The following is a 23,375-nucleotide window of genomic DNA, read 5'->3' on the forward strand; positions in this document are numbered from 1 at the left end:
CAACTCTTCTCTATCTTTCTCCAACAAAAGCCTCTCTGCATTCAACTCCTCCCTATCCTCCCTCAACTCTCTTGTCAATTGTAATCCCGCTCCCTCTCCCTCTCCCTCATCACCACTCTCTTCCTCTCCCCCTTCCTCTCACTCTCCCTCATCCTCTCCCTCATCACCACTCTTTTCCTCTCCCATTCCCTGTCCCTCTCCCTCTTCCATATCTTCATCATTATCATCTTTAATGCCTTACAAAATGAAGCAATGTATATATCAAATATGTAACATGTCAAAATAAATATAAAATCTCAACATAAAAGAAGAATTTTAGACATCTTACACAAGATTTATTGTGGACCTAACGAACGGCCTCCATCTTCAGTCCTTTAATGGGGGGTTCTAAGGTAAGAATTATCTCAGTCTGCAAGAGAACATCCTTCATATTCATGTACAATACAAAACATATATATTTCAATAAGTGACCACTTAGCTTTATATAAATTGACTTACATCTTCACTCTCAAGTATTTGATGAATTTTCTTCTACCTCCAACCATTCCATCTTCGATATTGTATGAATCTTGAAATTTGGGAAGAAACGTATGAAATGATGCATTCTTGAAGGGTTAGTACTCTCTCAAGGGACCATATCTGTTATAATAAAATAACAAGATGGTCTTAAATATCTATAGTTTTGTATAAACTCTAAATTCAAATAGACAAGGAAAGAATCCTTACTTGTAGAGGAAAGATGCAGCCGTTGACATTGTAGTGAAACCCATGTGATGCCATCACGACACTTTTGATCCCTTCGGCCATCGTCTGGAAGGCCGAACTACCCCAAGGGTAGATATTAAAGTCTTCCAACGAGTCCACTAGGTCAATATACTCCATACTGCACATAATATTCGTGTCGGTTCCCCTAACAAACCACTCTATGCATAATATTAGGGCTACCTTCACGACATCTTCGTATTTATCGCTATCAACTATCTTATTGAACACCTCCTATACGTGTTTCTTTAGGATAGAATATTCCTTGAAGTATTTCTCTCTTATTGACTTCTTGGAACGATGAATATTAGGTATGGAGAGGTCACCAGTCTTCAGCCATGTTATTAGGGTGAAGTCCATCTCCGAAAATTTTAAACGGTTCCCTTGTATCTCGAATACAAGATTACCTTTGTATCTCTCAATAAGTAAGTAAAACAAACCTCCTATAAACCTAAATGATTGAATGTGTAGTAAAAAAGAGAATGGGGACTGCCTAAATATATTTAATCTACTGTCATTCTTTTCTAAACCACTCTTCACGATATAAACTATCACGTTAATGAACATTTGCATGACAGATTCGAGACTGTAGCACCAAATCCCTTATGGAAGGGCTTGTCATCTACAAGGATGAATTAGAAATTATATCAGCAATAATGTTGAATATTTAATGAAGCATACTGTGAAAGTTGACTTGTTGTGGTGAAAAATCATAAAGTATACTGTTAGTTTCCCAAGTTGGCGGTCATTTTTGGCGAATTCCATGTGAAAGTGCCCAACTTATAAGTGAATTTCAACAAGTTTGTGGCCTGTTTTACTCATTTATCAATCAATTTTATGAAGTTGTTGGTCAATTTTCGCAACTTCTTGGTCATTTTGACGAATTCTAAGTCAAAGTGGCTGACTCATAGGTGAAATTCAACAAGTTCACGACCAATTTCACTCAGTTATCAGTTAATTTTCCAAGTTATATGTTGCATTTTGACTCAAGAACGTCGTGAAGTTGATCGCGAAGTGAGTCAAGTTGACCGCAAACTGACTGAAATTAACCGTGAAATCACTTCAATTGACCACGAACTAAGTTAAATTGATTGCGAATTGACTGAAATTGACCATGAAATCACTTCAATTGACCGCGAACTAACTGAAATTGACTGCGAACTAAGTTAAATTAACCGCGAACTGACTAAAATTAACCGCGAAATCACTTCAATTGATCGCAAACTAACTGAAATTGACCATAAACTAAGTTAAATTGACCATGAACTAATTGGAATTGACCTCGAATTGAATTCACAGTCCACTGAGTTAAATTGACCGCGAACTAATTGTGTTTAACCACGCACTAAGTGAAATTCATCAGGGACTAAGTAAAATTGATTGGAGACTGTGAAATTGACTGATAACTACTTTAAATTAGCATCTTGAACTGAGTTGAATTGACTGCGAACATCATGGAATTGACCGAGAACTAAGTTAAATTGATCGCGAATATTATGAAATTCACCGCGAACTTAGTGAAATTGATCGTGAACTAGCTTAAGTTAGAAAAGTTGACCGCGAACTAAGTTAAATTAACCGATAAGTGAGTGATAAACAGTTATCGGTCAAGTTCACACAATTATCAATCAATTTCAAGCGGTTATCGGTCAATTTCACACAGTTCTCGGTCAAGATGTCAGTTTCAAGAAGTCCTCGGTCAATTTAACTCAGTTCTCGGTCAATTTAACTCAGTTCATGATTATTTTAACTCAATTCATAGTTAATTTAACTCAGTTCACTGTCATTTTAACTCAGTTTGTGGTCATGTTAACTTAGTTCGTGGTCATTTTATCTTAGTTCGCGGTCAATTCCATTCACTTCGCAGTCAATTTAACTTAGTTTGTAGTATATTTAACTTAGTTCATGGTCATTAAAACTTAGTTTGCGGTTGATTTAACTCAGTGGGTCCTCAATTTATTTTACTCGGTCTTCGTTCAGTTTCACATCAGTCTTCATTCTTTGTTTAAAAAAGTCTTGATGTGGGTCATTTGAGCATTAAATTTGCCTCATTTATTAGGACATGCCATATCATAAAATGTAATTAAAAAAAAACTAGATTGTGGACCATGCAAATATGTCATATAAACTACGGTGGGGTCCACATAATAAAGTCGAGGTTTGAAATATATTTGCCATTCGAAGCTTTTTTGATGGGGGGACTAATTTCGTCCTATCTTTAGTTGACAAAAGTCGAAAATGACTGTATGAGGGATTAAAGAAAAGTATACCGAAAATGAGAGTTTTACTATTAGGGTGGACAATCATAAAATGAGGGAGAGAAAAATAGAAAATTGAAAGTTTTACTATTAGAGTGGATAGTCAAGGGTGGGGGGAAGTAATCGGTAGAGGTTTTTCTGCTAGGGTGAAAGATAAGATGAGAAAAGAGGAATAAGAAAATGGAGTTTACAAGCGGCGTCTCTGAAGAATTGGAGGCACTCGGGGCATTTTGGTTCGGTGAGATTTTGTCCGTACAGCAGGGGAATAGTTTGGGAAGGTAAGTTTGGACAGTCTTAATAAGGTGCCTGGCTCAGAAAGAAACTCACGTAGTACTTCGAAAGTTCCTCACCAAGTTGCTATTGACGTTTTCCTCTCTTCCAGGTTGCGGGCCCTAGGACGTTTTTAATGGTGCCTGTTTAATGATCACTGTTTACTGTGGTGTGGTCCACTTGAGATTTAGATCTTCTTCATTTTTGAGACCTTGCCCTAAAAATGAACTGAAAATACTGATCGACCGCGTGGATATATAACATATAAGTCAAGGTAAGACCCACGGTCAGGGAAACACCCACAGCTGTGTCACCCGAGGGACGCGGTTTAGCTACTGACAGGTTGAGCGGCGGGATTCGTGTATTTATATGAGCCCCACACATAATGCATGTGTTATATCCACACCGTCCATCATTTTGGATAGATCATTTTAAGGAATGATTCAAAGAATGAAATAGATCCAGAGCTCGAGTGGGCCTCACCACTGAAAACAGTGATCATCAGTGATGTCCACCGTTGAAACCTTCCCAAGGCCATCATCATATTTATTTGAGATCCAAACAGTTAACAAGTTAATATAGACATGAGCAAAGGGCAAAAACAAATATCAGCTTGTTCGAAAACTTCCGTGCCCCTAAGAAGTTTTTAATGGCAAGCGTTCAATCCCCACTGTTTTTTATGGTGGGGTCCACTTGGACTTCGGAACTACCTCATTCTTTTGATCATACCCCAAAATGATTTCTCCAAAATGATGAACGGTGTGGATACAACACACACATCATGGACGGGCTCACAGAACTGGGTGACGTCACTTCAGTAGCCAATCTCGGTACTCAAGAGTCAGTAGCGAATCCGCGTCCGTTACTCGGGTGACACCTGACCCGCTCCCGACGGGAAGCGTCTTTCTTCCTTGGTAAGAGACGTAAGAGCGAGCGGGGCAATCCGTCTCACGAGAAATTGAAGACGAGAAAAACGAGAAAGAGAAAAAGGAATGGAGGAGACGCAGCAACAACCGAAGAAGAAGAGCAAATACAGCATTATAGTCCCCACCTACAACGAGCGTCTCAATATAGCCCTCATCGTCTACCTCATCTTCAAGCATCTCAGGTTTCCTTTCGTCGTTTTCGTCGTCCTCGTCGTTGTGGACGATCTCGTCTTCTTACATACACTTCTTTCGATTATTTTTTAGAAGAATTAGGGCATGCTATTCATTTATTATTATTATTATTTTGAAGATTGATCTTTATTTAGGATGTATTGTCCGTCGCAAATGGTAGCACCTAATAAAGTGTTGGATCAAGACCATCCAATTAGCGGATCGCCTCCGGGAGGTATAAGGTCATCTTGTGAAGAGCGATGATCAGATACAGCAGATGGGTGTTTCTTTCTTGCCGATGTGTCAGCTGTAGAATCTGGTTGATGCAACCAAGGGCCTGTTTGGAATGCAGGATTAGGTGGTATTGAATCGCATTAGATGGAATTAACATCATTATTACACAATGATTACATGTTTGGAAATACTGTGGTATTTTGATCATCCAATCCCACAATTGGGATTGAATTCTTCCTTTGAGAAAAACACTGTTTTACATAAAACTAGCATTTGGTGGACCTTGGAATTACAGACCATAGTTCATAACTGATGCCGGTCACCAATATTCATATGCAACTCGAGTGTCACGTGTAAAGGGCTCATATGAATGGACGGCGTGGATAAAACACATGCATCAGAGTGGGGCCCACAACTGTAGTGGATATCGAATTCCACCAGAAATTCCGTTGTAGCTCCTGCTGGGACTAGAGGGTCAAATTACCTAGATTAATCCAATCCTTCCCATCGATTCCAACCATAGGATGGAATTTTCGTCAGACCAAATTGTAATTCCATACCACCTAATCCCACATTCCAAATAGGCCCCAAATAACTGCACAAGCTATTTCCAACTGCTCAGATTGTCTTGATTGATGATCTAAACCAAATCAACGATCTGATGATCATTTGATGGGATCAACTGTCAACTTAAATTGTGGAGCTCATGGGATCAATAATATGATCATCAATTTCATAGGGTTTTATTTATGGTGAGATTGGGTCATGATTTAGTTAATAATTTTTTCTTTTGTATTTTTGTCACCATTTTGATGGGCCATTTTTGGGGCATCAAACGATGTCTGAATGACCCGAAATTGGTCCCGTTTTATAGCTTCTTGAATTAATTTTCGAGCTCATGATCATGTAATTTTGAGGCCATTTGGGTGAGTTATGGCCTATTTACATATGACCCAAATGGTGGTGACAGGATTCAAGGGCATTGTAGTCATTTCCATAAATTAGGCCTTCCTTGTTTGTCTAAAGTCTATATAAGGCTATGTTTAGAGGTGTACAAAGGCATCTAAGCATGATGGCGATGACGACAATCATGGTGATGATGAAATAAAAGTTCTTTGGTTTTGGTGTTTATTTGTTTTTGAAGAATATTTGGAGGGGATTTTCGCGATCTCTAGCATCTAGATTGTTAGGGTTCTTTCTAAAATCTTGTTTGTTTTCCTTTTGTCTATTTGTATTCCCTTTGGCGTTTGCTTAACTGAAAGGTGAGTTAGAACATTGGGTTGTCCACAATGCCAAAATATACTCTACGGGTTATGGATCGGGTAGATCCATTGAGAACAAGACGCATTAATGCCCTAACTCATTGATTAAAGCAGACAAAAGGTTTGCCTCCGACATGGCTAGGAGCTATTGGTTTGGGCTCGTGGAAGGATTGCTCTACTAGAGTCGGAGGGAACAGAGCCCAACAACTAATTTTTAATGTTTGAGTGATCCCAGAGTGAGAAGAGTTATGGGATGAATTAGAATAGGTGTTAGTAAGTTTGAATCTGCCTTGGCATGTCGGCAAATGTTTTAGCACAATACATCATTCCTACGAAAGAATTGGTGAACTTGTGAGCTGTTATTATTGATATACCAACTCAAGGAGGATCATTAATGTGGTCCAATAATCAAGAGCATTTTGTGAAAATGCAAGCTTGGCTAGTTTTTAAAGTCACCATTGAAGGAATATGGAGTGGCGTTTAGAATCCAAAGGATTTAAAATTAGTTAGACTAAAAATGAGTATATGGAGTGCAATTTTAGTAATAAAAGGAGTGAAAACGGGGAATTAATTAATTGGTTAAGATTGCTGGCAAAGAAGTTTCCCAAAATGAACACTTCCGATATCTTGGGTTGATTACATGTGAGTGGAGGGATTGAGAAGGATGTTGCCTATAAAGCTCAAGCTGGGTGGAAGAAATGGAAATGCACCTCTGGAGCTTTATCTGATTATTGTGTACCATTCAAATTGCTAGGGAAATTTATAGGATAGGTATAAGATCAGCCATGCTTTATAGGACAAAATGTTGGGTGGTTAAGAAACAACATGTTCATACGACAAGTGTAGCTGAAATGAGGATGTTGAGATGGATGAGTGGCAAGTCGAGGGAGGATGGAATAATAAATGAAAGCATTTGAGGGAACTTCGTGGCATCGATAGGTAGTAAGATGAGGGAAAGTGGACTTAGTTGGTTTGGTCATGTTGCAAGGGAGACAAAGTATTGTGCCAGTTAGAAGGACTTGGCATAAGTTGAAGGCTTTAAAAGCGCAAGGGGAAGGCCCAAAAGGACGTGGGTGGAGGTAGTAAGAAAAGACTTGATGACCTCCGGTCAAACTGAAGTTATGGCCCTTTGCAACATCACCACCCGATTCAGCCCAAATAATAAAAATAAATAAATAAATAAAAGGAACATAATCAACGGGAGAAACTTATCTCCCCTAACTTAGAAGACCTTGCCTAACAAAATTTGGAAAACCTACTAATTTCTCTTGTTGATCCATACGATCCAATGAAAAACAGAGGTTCTGTCGCAGGATGATAATTTGGAAACTGTGTATGATTATTTTCTAATAATCACGTGGTATCCAAATTCTAAGGAAGTAAACAGCATGAAACTGGCATAACAACCCCATGTGCCACTCAAAATACGTCATTAGCATTTTCACTGAGTACCCCATTCATTGAAGATACGCTTAGGGGTGAAGGATTGATGAAGATCATCTAGCTCCTACAACAACTATTTCTCAAATACCCTTGTGAAAAAGGCTTTTCCTTGTGATGGGAAATGCAAAATATTAGCCCAAAATTGAGCTAATTCACATTATTTTCTTGGCCTTCTCCCAGCTATCTCATGATTGCTTGGTAAAAGTTCAACAACCAGCTACTGGGCTGACATCAACACCATCCTTTACCTAGGCTTGGGACCGGCTGTTGCATGGCTGCAAGGCGGAGTTCTTCAACTTTTCAGCACACATACAAACATACATATGAACATACATACAAACATACACACAAATATATTCATACAGACATACACATACACATACATAAATACATACACATATACAGAGAGACACACATACATGCAAACACATACATCCATATAGACATACACAGACATAAATACATACACACATACCTCCACACATACATAAATACATACAAACAGACACATACATTTAATACATACATCCATGCATCCATATACACATATAAACGTGCGCGCGCACACACACACGTATTTATAGACATACACACACATTCGTACATACAAACACACACACATCCATACTGACTGACTTAAACACATACATGCATAGACACATACTGACAGACATAAACAGATACATACATAGACACATACTGACAAACATAAACACATACATATAGACATATGTACACATAAATACATACATACATGAGCATACATACTGACAGACATAAACACATACATACAGACATACTGAAAGACATAAACGCATACACACATACAAACATGCACACACACACACATACAAACATACACATACATAGATGTACACACATACATGTAGACACACACATAACACACAAACATACAGTGATACAAACACACACATATAGACACATAAAACACATACATACATACATCACACATAGGCACACAGACACGCACATGCACACGCCCACGCCCATGCACGCAACCACCCGCCCACACACAGAGACATACATACGTACGTACATTATACATACATATGGAGAACTTCTCAAGTCCAAGTGGTTAGACCACAAGTTATGGTCCACCCAGCAAATAACTTCTAATGTTTCATGGTGTGTGGGACATTCAATCTGTTCAGTAGGTTAGCCCTGACCATGAGGATCACTTTGTGCAAAAAATCAGCCACATCTACTTATTGAGTGGTCCCAAACTTGTATTTTTGCCTTTTATCAATGGCTAGACATTGTTTTCTATAGTGTGGGCTGTGTGGCCCACCTGATGAGTAGATGGAGTTGATCCTTACACTAGGTGATCCTTATGGTGGGGCCAACCTATTTTTTTTTTTTTTGAAGCAACGCAGGAATTCATTAAGAAGGAAAGTAGAAAAACAAAGAAAAGGAGGGCTGCTGAGATGGCAGACCACACCTAACAAGCAAAAAAGAGAAGATCAACCCTATTCAAATCTTTTACATTAACCGCCCAATCTAAGACCAACGATTTAACCCTAGAACCCACCCTCTTCGCAGAAGAGGAATGATCATTAAAACATCTATCATTTCTTTCCTCCCAAATAGCCCACCAAATGGCCAAAATAGTCATGCGCCAGATGATCAATTTGGATTTGCCAAGGATGGACCCATTCCACTCAATCAACAGATTGGCAGCCGACTCCGGAACGCACCAGGACATCGAGAAAATTTGGCAAAACTCCATCAAAATGGCCCAAGTAAAGGAGCAATGAACCAATAGATGGTTCACAGATTTCGCCTGCTGCATACAACAATGGCACCTGTTAACAAACTGCATTCCACGCTTGATAAGGTTATCTATAGTAAGAATTCTGTTGCGAACCACGAGCCATCCAAAACATTTGATTTTTGGCGGCACTTGATATTTCCAGATAAAAGGGGTCACTTGAAAATGGGGTTGAGCCTCAGGATAGATAGCCGCATATAGGGATCGAACTGAGAAGGTTGCGTCTTTTTCAAGCGGCCATTCGATACTGTCTTGATGCAAGGGGATAGGCTTGGATTTGGAAATGAAGTGAATGAGGGCCATAAATTCATCAGCCTCGTTATCGTCGAGATTCCTGAAGCAGTTGATGTCCCACACGAATTGATCGGACGAGAAAGCACCGCAGTTTTTTTTTATATTAAGATCCCTCTGTTAGGTGAAAGGCGATAGATCTGCGAGAAAAGGAACTTAAGAGGCTTGTCTCCAATCCAAACATCTTCCCAAAAGCGGATCGTTGAACCATTGCCCAAGACGTGTCTGCTGTTAGCTATGATAGGAGTTTTAGCTTTGAGAATTCCTTTCCAGATATGAGAGGCCTTGTATTGAGACTTATCTGAAGGCCACCGGTTTCCCTTGGAAGCACCATACTTTCCTCTAGCAATCGAAGACCAGAGGGAATGTTGATCTGAAGCGAAGCGCCAAGCCCATTTCCCCAACAGTGCCAAGTTCATAATCTTCAGACTTTTAACATTCGCTCCACCCTCTCTAAAAACCTTGCACACCTGGTTCCATTCAAGGTGATGAATCTTCCTCTGATTTTCCTTACTGAACCATAAGAAATCTCTTCGAATTTTTTCAATGATTCTAAGAACTGACCTCGGGCATTTGAATAGAGACATGAAATAGAGAGGAAGACTAGACTGAGCAGACTTGATTAGAGTCAGACGACCACCCAGCGAAAGATAACGACACTTCCATGAGGCTAGATGTTTCTGGAATCTATTTATAACCCTATCCCACATACGTATTGGCGGCGAACCCATAGAGAGGGGAAGGCCAACAAAGAAAGTAGGGAAGGAATCAATGCGACATCCGAGCGTGGAAGTAAAACTCTGGGGGGAATTCTGAGGAACGTTGATACCAAGGATCTTTGATTTGTTAAGATTGATCCTTAGGCCCGGGACTGCTTCGAAACAGCGAAGGGCAGTGAGGAGATGTTGATTTTGTCCTCTGAAGTTTCCAAAAATATAAGGGTATCGTCTGCAAACTGAATATGAGTTAAGGGGGCGGGTAGGCCCGGCATCGCGATTCCATGAAGAAGTCCATGCTCCTGGCCTCTCGTTAGCATTTGGGAGATGGCCTTGCCAACGATTAGAAATAGCAACGGGGAGAGAGGGTCCCCCCCTGCCTTAAACCTCTCGAACTCCTGAAGAAGTCCTTTGGCAATCCATTTAGAATGATAGAGAAATGGGCCGATCCTAAACAGGCGGCGATCCACTGTTTCCACTTAGTACCGAAACCCATCCGTGACAGCATATACAGCAGAAAGTCCTAGTCCACATGATCGTAAGCCTTGGCAATGTCCAGTTTACAGAAGACAGCTTCGTATTTGGCCTTAATGCAGGTATGAAGAACTTCATTGGCGATGAGGGCACCATCAATGATTTGTCTGCCTCTAATGAAGGCATTCTGGTTACTTGAGATGAGACTCCCAATCACTTTCGACAATCGAGTAGACAGAACTTTCGCCAATATTTTATAGGGACTCCCTATAAGGCTAATCGGCCTAAAATCCGCAAAGGAGGAAGCCCCCGCCACCTTAGGGATTAGAGAAATGAAGGTGGCACCCAGACCTTTCGATGGTCTTCCTCGATGATGGAATTCGTGAATAAATTGGAGGACTTCCTGCTTCAGAAGATCCCAAAACTTTTGGAAGAACGCAATTGGAAATCCGTCTGGACCTGGAGACTTGTCCCCTCCTAGGGCGTCCACAGCAGCCTTGACCTCAACCTTCGTAATTGGGATTCCAGAAAATCCGCATCCTTTGGATGGAGCCTGTTGAAGGAGATCGAATCGAGAGTCAGTCTAGGCCAATTGTTTGAAGAGAGAAGCTCCTGAAAGTGGGATAGGGCGAGGTCTTCAATCTCCTTTATATCTTCAATTCTGCTGCCTTTGTTGTCAATGCTGAGAATAGACTTCACCCGAGAGTGCATATTTTCCATCTGATGAAAGAACTTGGTATTTTATCTCCTTCCGCAATCCACTTAGCTCTGGATTTAATTCTCCATGACGCTTCTTCTTGTAAAGCTTTATTCGACAGGTCCTGGATGATGGAGATACGCCTGAGTAAGACTTCTTTGGGCAGCGGATCTTGTTCAGAGTCATAGTTGATACTTTGTAACTCAGATAAGAGAGAATCGGTCTCAGCTTCATGTTTCCGCATTTCGTCCCTACGCCAGTCCTTTAAATTAACCTTCAGGAGATAGAGTTTACGGATCAGCTTCTGATCGGCAAAACCTTTCACAGTGAATGACTTCCACCAATCGATAATTTTCTGGTGAAGACCCTCCGAATTAAGCCAAGAGGAATTGAACCTGAAAGGTTTTGGGCCCCAATTGACGTCTTCCATGGTTAGCATGATCGGGCAGTGATCGGACATGGTGCGCGGCAAGGCAATTTTCTTGATAGATGAGAAAACCTTGAGCCATTCAGGGGAGATGAGGAATCTATCCAGGCGAGATTGGATAGGGGAACCCCGACTGTTGGTCCAAGTAAACCTTGCATCCAATAGAGGCAAGTCAATGAGTTCTTCTTGCTGGATCCAATCAGAAAAGCGAGACATGGCAGTGGAGGTTCTTTTGCGTCTGGAATGGTCCTCCGGAAACCACGTAACATTAAAATCGCCGACTACACACCACGGACCAGAGAAATTCCGTCTAACCTGTGACAATTCATCCCAGAACGAGGCCCTGAGAGATTGACTTGTAGGCCCGTAAATAACTGAAATCAGGTATTGAGAAAAAGAAGACTGGTGGGGCCAACCTATTGGAAGGGTTGAATGTTGTGTGCATATGATAGGTTGGTAGTTATTTGCTGGCTGGATGTAACTTGTTGTCCAACTGGTTGGACTTGAGACCTTAATATGTACAACACACACACACACGCACACAGAGATACATGTGTGTGTGTGTGTGCGTGTGCACGTGTGCTCACGCGCACATAAGCAACTGATATTGTCTGTCATATGGAAGTCCTGATATGTTTTTCATCGACACGCACATGTGCTCACGCGCACATAAGCTACTGATATTGTCTGTCACATGGAAGTCCTGATATGTTTTTCATCGACCTGACAATGATATTCCTTGGGTTTAGGGATGTTGATTTCGAAGTCATTGTGGTAGACGATGGGAGTCCTGATGGAACTCAAGAAATTGTAAAACAGCTGCAACAAGTGTATGGGGAGGATCGCATAGTAAGTTGTTGGGTTGATATCCATGTTTGGCAATTCTTGGCTGTCAGTGCATTATCAGGTCATTTATTTGGCTTGTAATAACTGCTTATTCTTTTACTGCAGCTATTAAGAGCAAGACCAAAGAAGCTTGGTCTAGGTACACTATTCATCTCTGTTTGATAAAGGACTAGGAACTAATCCCATGAGATCAACTATTTTCATCTGATGAAGAAAACCTTAACTGTTTTCAGGAACTGCTTACTCTCATGGACTGAAGCATGCGTCTGGCGACTTTATTATAATCATGGATGCTGATTTATCCCATCATGTAAGTGGTCATTATCATTTACTACATTTTGCATCGCCAATGCAGTAATGGCTCTGGATTGTTAATAGCTATTCAGTTTGCGGTCTGCTTGAAGCTTTCTTGTCTGATGTGTTTGGTTCTTGTTCTGCAGCCGAAATATTTGCCAAGCTTCATCAGGCAAGTGCTTTCCACCTCTCCATTCAAATAGCCATTTGCCCAACATACATTTAGACATTCAAATGCTTCTCCCTTTCCTAAGCTGTTTCGTTTTGACCGTTGTGGGAGTATCTTCGAATTTTCTGAATTGAGCGAGGGATCCTTGTTCTTTCAATTTGTCATCCTGATTTTGGAATTGTAGTTTTTTTTAAAAACCTATTTCTGGAACTGACTTAATCGCTTTCTTTGCACTATTAGAAAATAATGTTAGCCTATACATCGTCTCTTAAAAAAGGTGAAAAAACATACGGCACAGTGGCACAGCCTGCTTATTAGAAATGCTTGGGCTTTTTTCTTTATGTTGTCTTTTTTGTTTGAGGTGGAGCTGTTCCCTTATTTCCCAGAATGCCGTGAATATTTTGCCTATAACGATTGAAGGCTAATTGTCTGCATTTGGCACAATTGAGAGTATTTTTGTAGCCAAGAGCTATAATTCAGTGTATTTGAAGAGGTTAGACTTTGATTTGTGTTTTTTATTTTATTTTTGTTTTTTATGAAGATTTGATTTGTGTTTTTTATGAATACTAAATTGCAGGAACTCATGCATGGTACATGTGGCACATACGCAAGCCAATATCTATTTGAAAATTGTTGGTGTCATAGTGGATGGAGCATAGCTAAGAGTCACAGTCTTAACCATATGATTTCACCTGTTGAATTTGAACCTTTGGCCAGTTGCTTCTTAACATTTGATTGCCGCTAGTTGGGTGGTTAGAATCATTGGATTAGTGTGATTCTTGGACTATGTTCTATCCACAATCATTACCATCTAAGCCATGTCCCAACTAATTGAGGTTGGCTAATGCTCTATCATAGTTTGGAATGTCATATTGTCAGGATTCATGATGAAAGTTATGGCAAAAGTTTCACGCTGGCTACCAACCTGATGCAACTCTCCTCCTTTATCTGGGCTTGGGAACGTCAATGAGTGCACAAAACTCCCACGGGCACTGTGCTCTATCCACAATGTGTTACACAATATGTAAGGTCTGGATGTGCGTGAACGTATGCCATCTGTACCATGGATGAGTTACGCCAGTTTCTTTTGTTGTAGCATTGGCACAATAGAGCCTATGCACTTGAAGAAATCAAGAGTGTGTATTGCACTTGAAAATTTAATTTGCACTTTGATCATTTCAGTGAAGACAATACAATTTATGTTTTTCTTTTATTTCCCCAAGGTAGTCCTATAAATAGCTGGCCCCTAATAGGGCTGTGATGATGGTGGTTGTGGTGGTAAAATGATTTATGGTCACTGTTGCCTGGTTTAAGTATGTTAATTGGAATATTGCTGTGAGCTTCATTGTTTTGCCTCATGTTCTCTAGGAAGCAAGTGGAGACTAATGCAAGTATAGTTACTGGGACCCGATATGTACGAGGTGGTGGTGTGCATGGATGGAATCTTATGCGCAAACTGACAAGTAGAGGAGCTAATGTGCTTGCTCAAACACTTCTATGGCCTGGAGTGTCAGATTTGACTGGTTCTTTTCGGTATGTTGCTCAATGCTAATTATCTTGTCTTGCAATTCTGACATATTAAATTAGGATTCAAAATTCTTAACTGTTTCTTGTTTTAAAGGCTTTATCGGAGATCTGTTCTTGAAGATGTCATCAACTCATGTGTCAGTAAAGGATATGTCTTTCAAATGGAAATGATTGTTAGGGCTTCTAGGAAGGGATACCACATTGAAGAGGTACTCACAAATTATGGTCCTTATGGTTATTAAAGCAAGTTGTTTGCTATTTATTTTCAGCAGACCATGCATAAATGGCACACACACGTACACACACACACACACATATATGTTTAAAGAAATTTGGTAAGCAGCAAGGACTATAGTCCTTTCCTTGCTATTGGTGGATGTCATGGGACCCATCTGAAAAGTGATAGGACCTTTCATGTTTTGTATAGCCTCCCATTTCAGCAGCCAAGAGCAGGGAAAATTTGTTGTTAGGAGTATACTCTAGGCAAGAACTACAGTTCTCATTGTAAATAGGATGTCTTTTTAAAATTGTTGCTTGAATCTATGAGAGGGTTGAGTTTATTAGATGTGTTTAAGAAGGTGTTGGCTTAACAACTAAGAACATAATCCTTACTTTTTCATTTTCTTCGCTAGTTTTTCTGTTATTTTTGATCATCATGATCATGACATTGTTCCCCAACTATATGATGATGATGATCATCATCATAGCACTGTCTCAACTATATGGGCATAGCTTTGTGAATCCTGCTTTGCCATTCAATCATGTCTAAGGTCCTATCCTCAATAACTGAACAAACCTTCACATCCCTTCTCATCACCTTGATCCGTCCCCCTAGGTCTTCTTCAGTCCTCTTTTTGGGCCCTTCAACCCTAATCAATGTTACCCTCCTTGCTGCAACTGTCTATGGACTTGTTGGACATGACCAAACTGCTTCAGTATGCTCTCTGTTATCTTCTCTCTTTAGGATGACTAGGCTTCTTTGGCTTATCTCCTTAATTCTATCACTCTTTCCCCTTATCGATCTCAACATTCTTATATGTATGCAACACAAAATCTCTAACCATGTTTCCTTTTAATCCCCCACCACCTTATCTATAACCGATCATGTAGCTCTCTTATAAAGAGCTTTAGTTTCATGGGCATGTTGTGGGTCACACGACACTCTAGAGCCACATCTCCACTTCCTCCACTCATTTCTAACTCTATTGGAAATGTCCTTGTCAATCTTCACCTCCTTTAAAATAATCGAGCCAAGGCTGCAAAACTGATGAGGACATGGACGACCTAATTTTGATTGATTGGGCTGATTTACTTAATGAGTTTTGGCATGAATTCGAGCGTGGAAAGGGGCCCAAATATCTTCTATAATGGGCCAAACTCATAGACCCATCAATGGACCATGCATTATGGTACCCGTGGTATACTTTCAGGTCCACAAAAGTGTCTTTTGGTGGCATTTTTATTTACTTACGATTTTTACTTTATTTTTGGACGAATTTTAGTTTATTTTTCTTTACTTGTGTCTCACTTAAGTAGATAGGGGTAATTTAGTCTTTTCCCTTTAAAATAAAATTGTAGGGTTGAGATTATAACATCCAACCCATAGTTATGCTTTGATGTAAGGCCTAGATTAGTTCGAGGGCTTTTCTTTTGTTCCCTTTTATATAAAACTCAATAACAAAAATTATCCAACAGTTTTTTGGGATAGTTTCTTATCTTTCCTACAAGCCTTGTCTAGGGTTTGATACAACTGTGTGGTTGTGGATTTTCATCTGTTAGGTACATCAAATTTGGTATCAAAGACTCCGTTTTCACCAGTATTTCGTTCTTGCATGAGCTTCTTCTCTTACGATGATGCCGTGTAGAGGTAAAGGCCATGGTGCACGAAGAATGGACGAGGAAGACGCAAATCCAGTAGAAGAGAGATTTGCTACGTTAGAGAGGCAAATGCAGACCATCTCCCAATAACTTGCTACGCCATTAGCGAGGAATGAACCACTGACTTAAGAAACCGATGATAATGAGTCGAGTGGGCATGACATTAACCTGTTCCATTGTTTGTTGAGTCGCGATGGTCTGCATGAATTTGAGTGTGGAGAGGGGCCCAAATATCTTTTATAATGGGCCAAACTCATAGACCCATCAATGGACCACGCATTATGGTACCCGTGGTACACTTTTAGGTCCACAAAAGTGTCTATTGGTGGCATTTTTATTCAGTTATGATTTTTTACTTTATTTTTGGACGAATTTTAGTTTATTTTTCTTTACGTATGTCTCGCTTAAGTAGATAGGGGTAATTTAGTCTTTTCCCTTTAAAATGAAATTGTAGGTTTGAGATTATAACATCCAACCCATAGTTATGCTTTGATGTAAGGCCTAGATTGGTTCGAGGGCTTTTCTTTTGTTCTCTTTTATATAAAACTCAATAACAAAAATTATCTAGCAATTTTTTGGGACAATTTCTTATCTTTCCTATAAGCCTTGGCTAGGGTTTGATACAACTGCATGTGGTTGTCGATTTTCATCCGTTAGCTACATCAAATTTGGTATCGGAGACTCTGTTTCCACCATTATTTCGTTCTTGCATGAGCTTCTTCTCTTACGATGATGTCGTGTAGAGGTAGAGGCTGTGGTGCATGAAGAATGGACGAGGAAGATGCAAATCCAGTAGAAGAGAGATTTGCTACGTTAGAGAGGCAAATGCAGACCATCTCCCAATAACTTGCTACGCCATTAGCGAGGAATGAACCACCGACTTAAGAAAATGATGATAATGAGTCGAGTGGGAGTGACATTAACCTGTTCCATTGTGAAGCTCCGTTTGCTGAGTTGCGATGAGCGGGAAGGAGGGATTATTTTAATCAAAGTAGGAAGTTGGATGTGAAAGTAAAAGTTCCTGAATATCATGGTAGAATGTGCAGGGACGATTTTTTAGATTGGATTGATGCTGTGGAGAGGATCTTTAATTACAAAGATGTAGACGAAGCAAAAAATGTGAAAACAATTGCCATGAAGTTGAAAGGTAAAGCTTCTGCATGTTGGGAACAAGTTAAGGCCACCCTGAGAAAGGCGCGAAAAGTCCAAGGTGAAAACATGCGAGAAGATGAAGTCTCTCATGAAGGAGACCTTTCTACCCATCGACTACGTGCAGTCTCTTTTCCAGCGATTATAACATATTTGACAAGGGGACAGGACTGTAGAGGAGTACATGGAAGAGTTCCATCATCGGCTGGCCTGAAATAATTTGTCCGAGACCGAAGGGCAGTTGGTTACTCATTTAATGGATGGGTTGCGGCCCACAATTGCTGATCAGTTGGGGATTCAAACCAGTGTTTACTGTTACAAAAGCATGTAGGCAAGTTGCCTTGGTTGAAAAGAGGAGCAAAGCTACGTATGGTTGCATGGAAGCTTCTAATCGATCCATTGGCGTTTGAGGTAGCTGTAATAAGCCTGTAAGGGATTTGAGTCCGGCCAAGAATGTTGCTCCAATGTCTGGGTCACGAGTTCTAAGCAATGGGGTAGTAGGATGAACGAGTCAGGAAAATATTCGGTGCTACAAATGCAACGGAATTGGGCATATTTCCTCTGAATGCAGGCAACAACAAGTCAATATTGCCGGTAGCTCCAAAGTAGTTGTGGAAGAACAATTAGTTGACGATAAGGGTGAGACCACATAGGGAACACATAATGCGGATTATGATACTGATGGTGGGGATGACAGAATATATATTAATGATCCAGAAACGTTGGTAATATGAAAGGCTCTTCTTACACCCAAGTCGCCTAAGGAAGATGATTGGTTGCAGACTGATATCTTCTACACTAGCTGCATAGTGAATGTCAAAGTCTGTGGGGTGATCGTTGACGGTGGCAGCTGTGAAAATGTCATCTCTGAAGAGGTAGTAGAAAAGCTTCAGTTGAAAACCGAGAGGCTTCTATCTAGTTCCATATAAACTTGTTGGGTTTAAGCAAGGCAGTGAGGTAAAGGTTTCTCGTCATTGTTTGGTTTCTTTAACGATTGGTAAAACCTATCATGACAATGTATAGTGCGACGTAGTGCAAGGGATGGATGTGTGCCATGTATTATTAGGTCGACCATGGTAGTACAACTGGCGAAGCATTCACGATGGTAGAAAAATACATATACCTTCATAAAAGATAATTAGAAAATAGTATTGAAACCCATGAGAGAGGATTTGGGTGAAACCCCCAACCATGGGGGACGTCAACCTTTTGTCCCATGCAAGATTTTTGGAAGAAATTTAGGGTCATGATGTGGTTTATATGTTGATTGGAAAAAAATGCTAATGTTGCCACCCATTGTCCCATGCAAGATTTTTGGAAGAAATTTAGGGTCATGATGTGGTTTATGTGTTGATTGGAAAAAAAAAAAAATACTAATGTTGCCACCCATATGAGCAAACCGATGAAAGACTTAGTTGGTGAATACAAAGATGTGTTCTCGGATGAGCTACCTCCGGGATTACCACTAATGAGGGATATCCAACATTGCATTGACTCGGTGCTGAGCTTAAGTTTACCCAATCGAGCAGCCCATAGGATGAGCCCGAAAGAGCATGATGAATTGAAATGGCAAGTCACCGAGTTAATAGAAAAGGGCTATATTAGGGAGAGTATGAGTCCGTGTGCAAGCCTGACTCTACTAGTTCCTAAAAAGGATGGCATGTGGAGGATGTGCATTGGCAGCAGGGCCATCAACAAAATCACCATAAAATATTAGTTTTCGATACCCCAATTAGATGACATGTTGGCTATGCTTTTGGTGGCATTTTTTTTTTTCTAAAATAAACCTACAAAGTGGATATCATCGAATTCGGATCTACCTAAGTGATGAGTGGAAGACCGCATTCAAGACGTGGGAAGGTTTGTATGAATGGTTGGTGATGCCATTTGGTATCTCTAATGTCCCAAGCACGTTCATGAGGGTGATGAACCAGGTGCTACGCCTCTACATTGGAAAGTTTGTAGTGGTATATTTTGATGACATCCTAATTTATAGTTCAGATATGCACACTCATGTACATCATCTATGAAGTGTATGTGACACTTAAAGACATGAGCAATTATATGCTAATTCAAAAAAATGTAGTTTGAGGACATATCAGTTTGTGTTCCTTGGCTATGTGGTAGGTGTCGATGGTATTAGTGTGGATTAAGAGAAGGTGCAGGCAGTATAGGAATGGCCTGCGCCCAAGACAAAACATGATGTGCGGAGTTTCCTTGGATTGGCTACTTTCTATCGCCAATTCATTCAAAACTTTAGTACATTGGCAGCTCCTTTAACAGATTGGTTGAAGAAGGGACCGTTTGGATGTTCTACAACGACACAAAAGAGTTTTGAAGTGGTGAAGAAAAGGTTGACAGAAGTACCCTTTTTTTAAATTTATTTTTTTAATTTATAGCTTTGCCAGACTTTGATAAGGTGTTTCAAGTGGATTATGCCGTGTCCTACATTGGCATTGGGGCGGTACTCAACCAAGATGGCCTGTCCATAGCTTTTTACAACGAGAAGCTAAGTGGTCCAAGGGTGTGGTACTCTACATTTGATTTGGAGTTTTATGCAATTGTGCAGGCCCTCCGTCATTGGAGACATTACTTGGGGCAACATAAGTTTGTATTATTCTCCGATAACGAAGCTTTGAAATATTTGAATGGGCAACAAAAACTTAATTGGTGACATGCAAAATGGGTATCTTACTTGCAAGAATTCACCTTCAATTTGAAGCATAAAGGAGGCACACACAATCCAGTAGCAGATGCATTGAGTTGCAGGAGGAGCTTATTAACTACATCAAAAGCTGAGGTGGTTGGCTTTGATTGCTTTGTGGATATATACATTGGTGATCGAGATTTTGGACAAATTTGGGCTAGAATGGTGGGTGGACAAAAAGGGGAATATACTTTATAGGATGGTTTTCTCTTTTAGGGCACGAGATTGTGCATCCCTGATTGTTCGTTATGAGAGAAACTATTAGTAGGGATTCATGCAAGATCGTTATCAGGGCATAGAGGTCGAGATCGAACTCTTGCGTTGATTGAAGAAAAATACTACTGGCCACGATTGAAAAGATATGTGGCTAGGTATGTGGAAAGGTGTCAGATATGCTAGACAGCTAAGAGCCACACACAAAATGTAGGATTATATATGCCATTCCCCATTCCACAAGCACTGTGGGTGGACGTGAACATGGATTTCATATTACGGTTGCCACGCACACAGCATGGTAATGATTCTATTTTTGTTATTGTGGATCGGTTTTCTAGAATGAATCATTTTGTTCTATGCAGGAAGACTAGTGATGCATCATAAATTACAAGGTTATATTTTTGGGAGGTAGTGAAGCTGCATGATGTACTAAAGAGTATTACTTCGGATCGTGATAGCAAGTTCATGAGTCACTTTTGGCGGACATTATGGAGACAGTTAGGCACTTATTTATGTTTCAGTAGCGCCTATCATCCACAAACCGATGGGCAGACTAAGGTAGTAAATCGAAGTTTGGGCAACTTATTGTGCACATTGGTACGGGACAATCCGAAGCAATGGGACTTAACCTTGCCACGCATAGAGTTTCCATATAATCAGGCGAAGAACAAAACTACTCAGAAGAGCCCGTTTGAAGTGGTCTATGGCATTAACCCTTCGAATGTGGTTGATCTTATACCAATACCTAGTATGACCAAGGTGCTTGATGATATTGATGAGTTGACGGCACAAATTCGGCAAGTTCATGAAAAAATTCGTAAGCATATCAAGGCATGCAACATAAGTTACAAGCAAGCTGCAGATAGACGGTGTCGGAAGGTGGTTTTCGAAGAGGGAGGTTAAGTGTGAGTCTACATGCGGAAAGAAGGGTTTGGGGCGGGCACTTACAACAAGTTAAAGCCAAAAAAGATTGGCCTGTGCAAGATCTTGAAGCGAATTAATGACAACGCCTATTGCATTGAGCTCCCACCTAGAGTGAACATTTCTTAGTGCTGTATAAACAATTATGTTTATTGTGGGCCTGCATCACATTGTGATTCTATTTTAACTGTCTATTTGTAGGCCACCATTCAAGGGTTAGGAATTTCCAATCACGGAGATTTTCAGCACATTCCCCTTCCATTGAGGGGGTCACCGGATCAAAGGTCTAGAATCTGGATCAACAGTCTGGAATCTGGATCACTGAACCATGACCCGTGTTCTTTAGCAGAAATTGGAAGACTGAGACCCTGGACCTCATTGATAGTATAAGAAGTTCAAGGAGAAAACTAGGGAAGCTGTCCCAGTTAGGGACAGTTCCAGCTTTGTCTATATTAATCATAGCATATAGGAATGAAATAAAACTGACGAGGAATGCTGAAACCCTGGACCTCAGGATATCATAAGCAGTTGAAGGAGAAAGCTAGAGAAGATGTCGTGGATGGGGACCATTCCAAATTTCTCTATATTAATAATAGCATAGAAGACTGTAAAATAAAACTGACAAGGATTACTGACAACATAATGTCTGGTCATAGTCACACGACGATTTGGTTTAAAAATAACATTTGATATTTAGCTCAATTTCGCTTACTTGTGGTTGTTTTGGTAAAGCTAAGAGATCAGTACTATGGTGACATAACTACTACTTTAAAGCTGATAAATGATATGCAGATACTGGACTAGGGCATATGCATTTCCTCAAAGTGGAGGGACATGTTTTATGCATGCTTGTTTTACGAGCCTGGAAACCACTCCAATGGATCCCAATAAACTTGTTGCAACGTCCTCTGTTTTATTTTGTGACAGACGGTTCATGATAACATCAATATAGGTCGCATGTGACTCAAAACAACCAAATCAACTACAACAATGGAAGAAGCTAGGACAAAAGAAGGTCAATTGCCTATCCAAAAATAAAACGAATCTTATCACTCAAAGGAGGATACACCCTTAGGATGGAATGGCTAAATGAAAACACCACTCCTGCACACTTATTAGTTCTAAGAAAGATAGAAGGGAAAATGACAAGGAAATCTTAGCCAACTGCAGCATGATGATGAGATCCTAAACCACTATGCTAGAAGCATGAGCATGGAGCTTCGAAGTGCTCATCCCTGACTTGAGGGCTATGCTAGAATCATGAGTATGGAACTTCCAGTCACTGTCGCTTACTGTCCAAGCAACAGAGGCTTGGAGAGAGAGTGGATGAATCTCTGGAATAATGTAATTCGGGCAGCTCTGTGGTCAATCTGATTAGAATGCAACAGAATGATGGTCAAAGGTAAAGCTCACCGAGTGTAGCTACTATTGTGAACAGGATTATCAATTTGGTAAAGATATGTGCCAAGGCTGATAAGAGACTCAGTGATATACCTCAGGTTTTGTTTGATGCTAATTGGGGTGAAGTTTTAAATTATAGGAGGATGAGTCAATTGAATATTTCGTAGCGGCCTTCATCTCCCGTAGGCAGTGTGAAATCAATTTCAATGGGTGCTCATTTGGGAACCTAGGGCCTGCTAGCATAGGGGGTATTGTGCATGATAGCAACGGGACTGTTCTAACGACCTTCTTTGGCTCAATCGGCATCAAACATTTCAATATCTTGGAGGTTACAGCTCTTTGTCAGGCAGGGAGATTGGCAGTTGATTTTCTGTAGGCCCTAGTGAACGTTGAAGCCTTGAAGGTGATTCCCGTAATGTTATTTCATGGGCCAATTCACAGAATTTCCATTGGCAAGTGTCTGATTTCAAAGAAGAAAATTTTGACCTCTGTGGCAATCACGAGGTATGCTTCTCCCAGGTCCTGACTCGAGAGAGCCAAATAGCAA

General features: G+C 40.4%; 1 protein-coding gene and 1 long non-coding RNA gene across 8 annotated transcripts in view; both read left to right on the forward strand.

Moving 5' to 3' along the window:
• The first annotated feature begins 4,143 nt into the window (after positions 1–4,143).
• LOC131237110 (dolichol-phosphate mannosyltransferase subunit 1) overlaps positions 4,144–23,375 on the forward strand; it is a 33,062-nt gene continuing 13,830 nt past the window's right edge. For all 7 annotated transcript variants that reach the window (XR_009167037.1, XR_009167034.1, XR_009167039.1 and 4 more), the window contains exons 1-7: positions 4,144–4,398; positions 12,470–12,569; positions 12,672–12,705; positions 12,800–12,876; positions 13,007–13,036; positions 14,402–14,562; positions 14,651–14,765. Coding sequence is in view for 1 of the 7 variants with exons in the window: in XM_058234767.1 (XP_058090750.1) it covers positions 4,283–4,398; positions 12,470–12,569; positions 12,672–12,705; positions 12,800–12,876; positions 13,007–13,036; positions 14,402–14,562; positions 14,651–14,765 (633 nt within the window). In the remaining 6 variants the exon portion in view is untranslated. The remainder of the gene's footprint in view (positions 4,399–12,469; positions 12,570–12,671; positions 12,706–12,799; positions 12,877–13,006; positions 13,037–14,401; positions 14,563–14,650; positions 14,766–23,375) is intronic.
• LOC131237111 (uncharacterized) lies at positions 13,043–14,240 on the forward strand. The gene is made up of 2 exons (XR_009167040.1): positions 13,043–13,522; positions 13,909–14,240. It is a non-coding gene; the product is annotated as an uncharacterized LOC131237111 (long non-coding RNA).

This window comes from Magnolia sinica, chromosome 2, assembly GCF_029962835.1.
Source record: "Magnolia sinica isolate HGM2019 chromosome 2, MsV1, whole genome shotgun sequence".
NCBI lineage: Eukaryota > Viridiplantae > Streptophyta > Magnoliopsida > Magnoliales > Magnoliaceae > Magnolia > Magnolia sinica.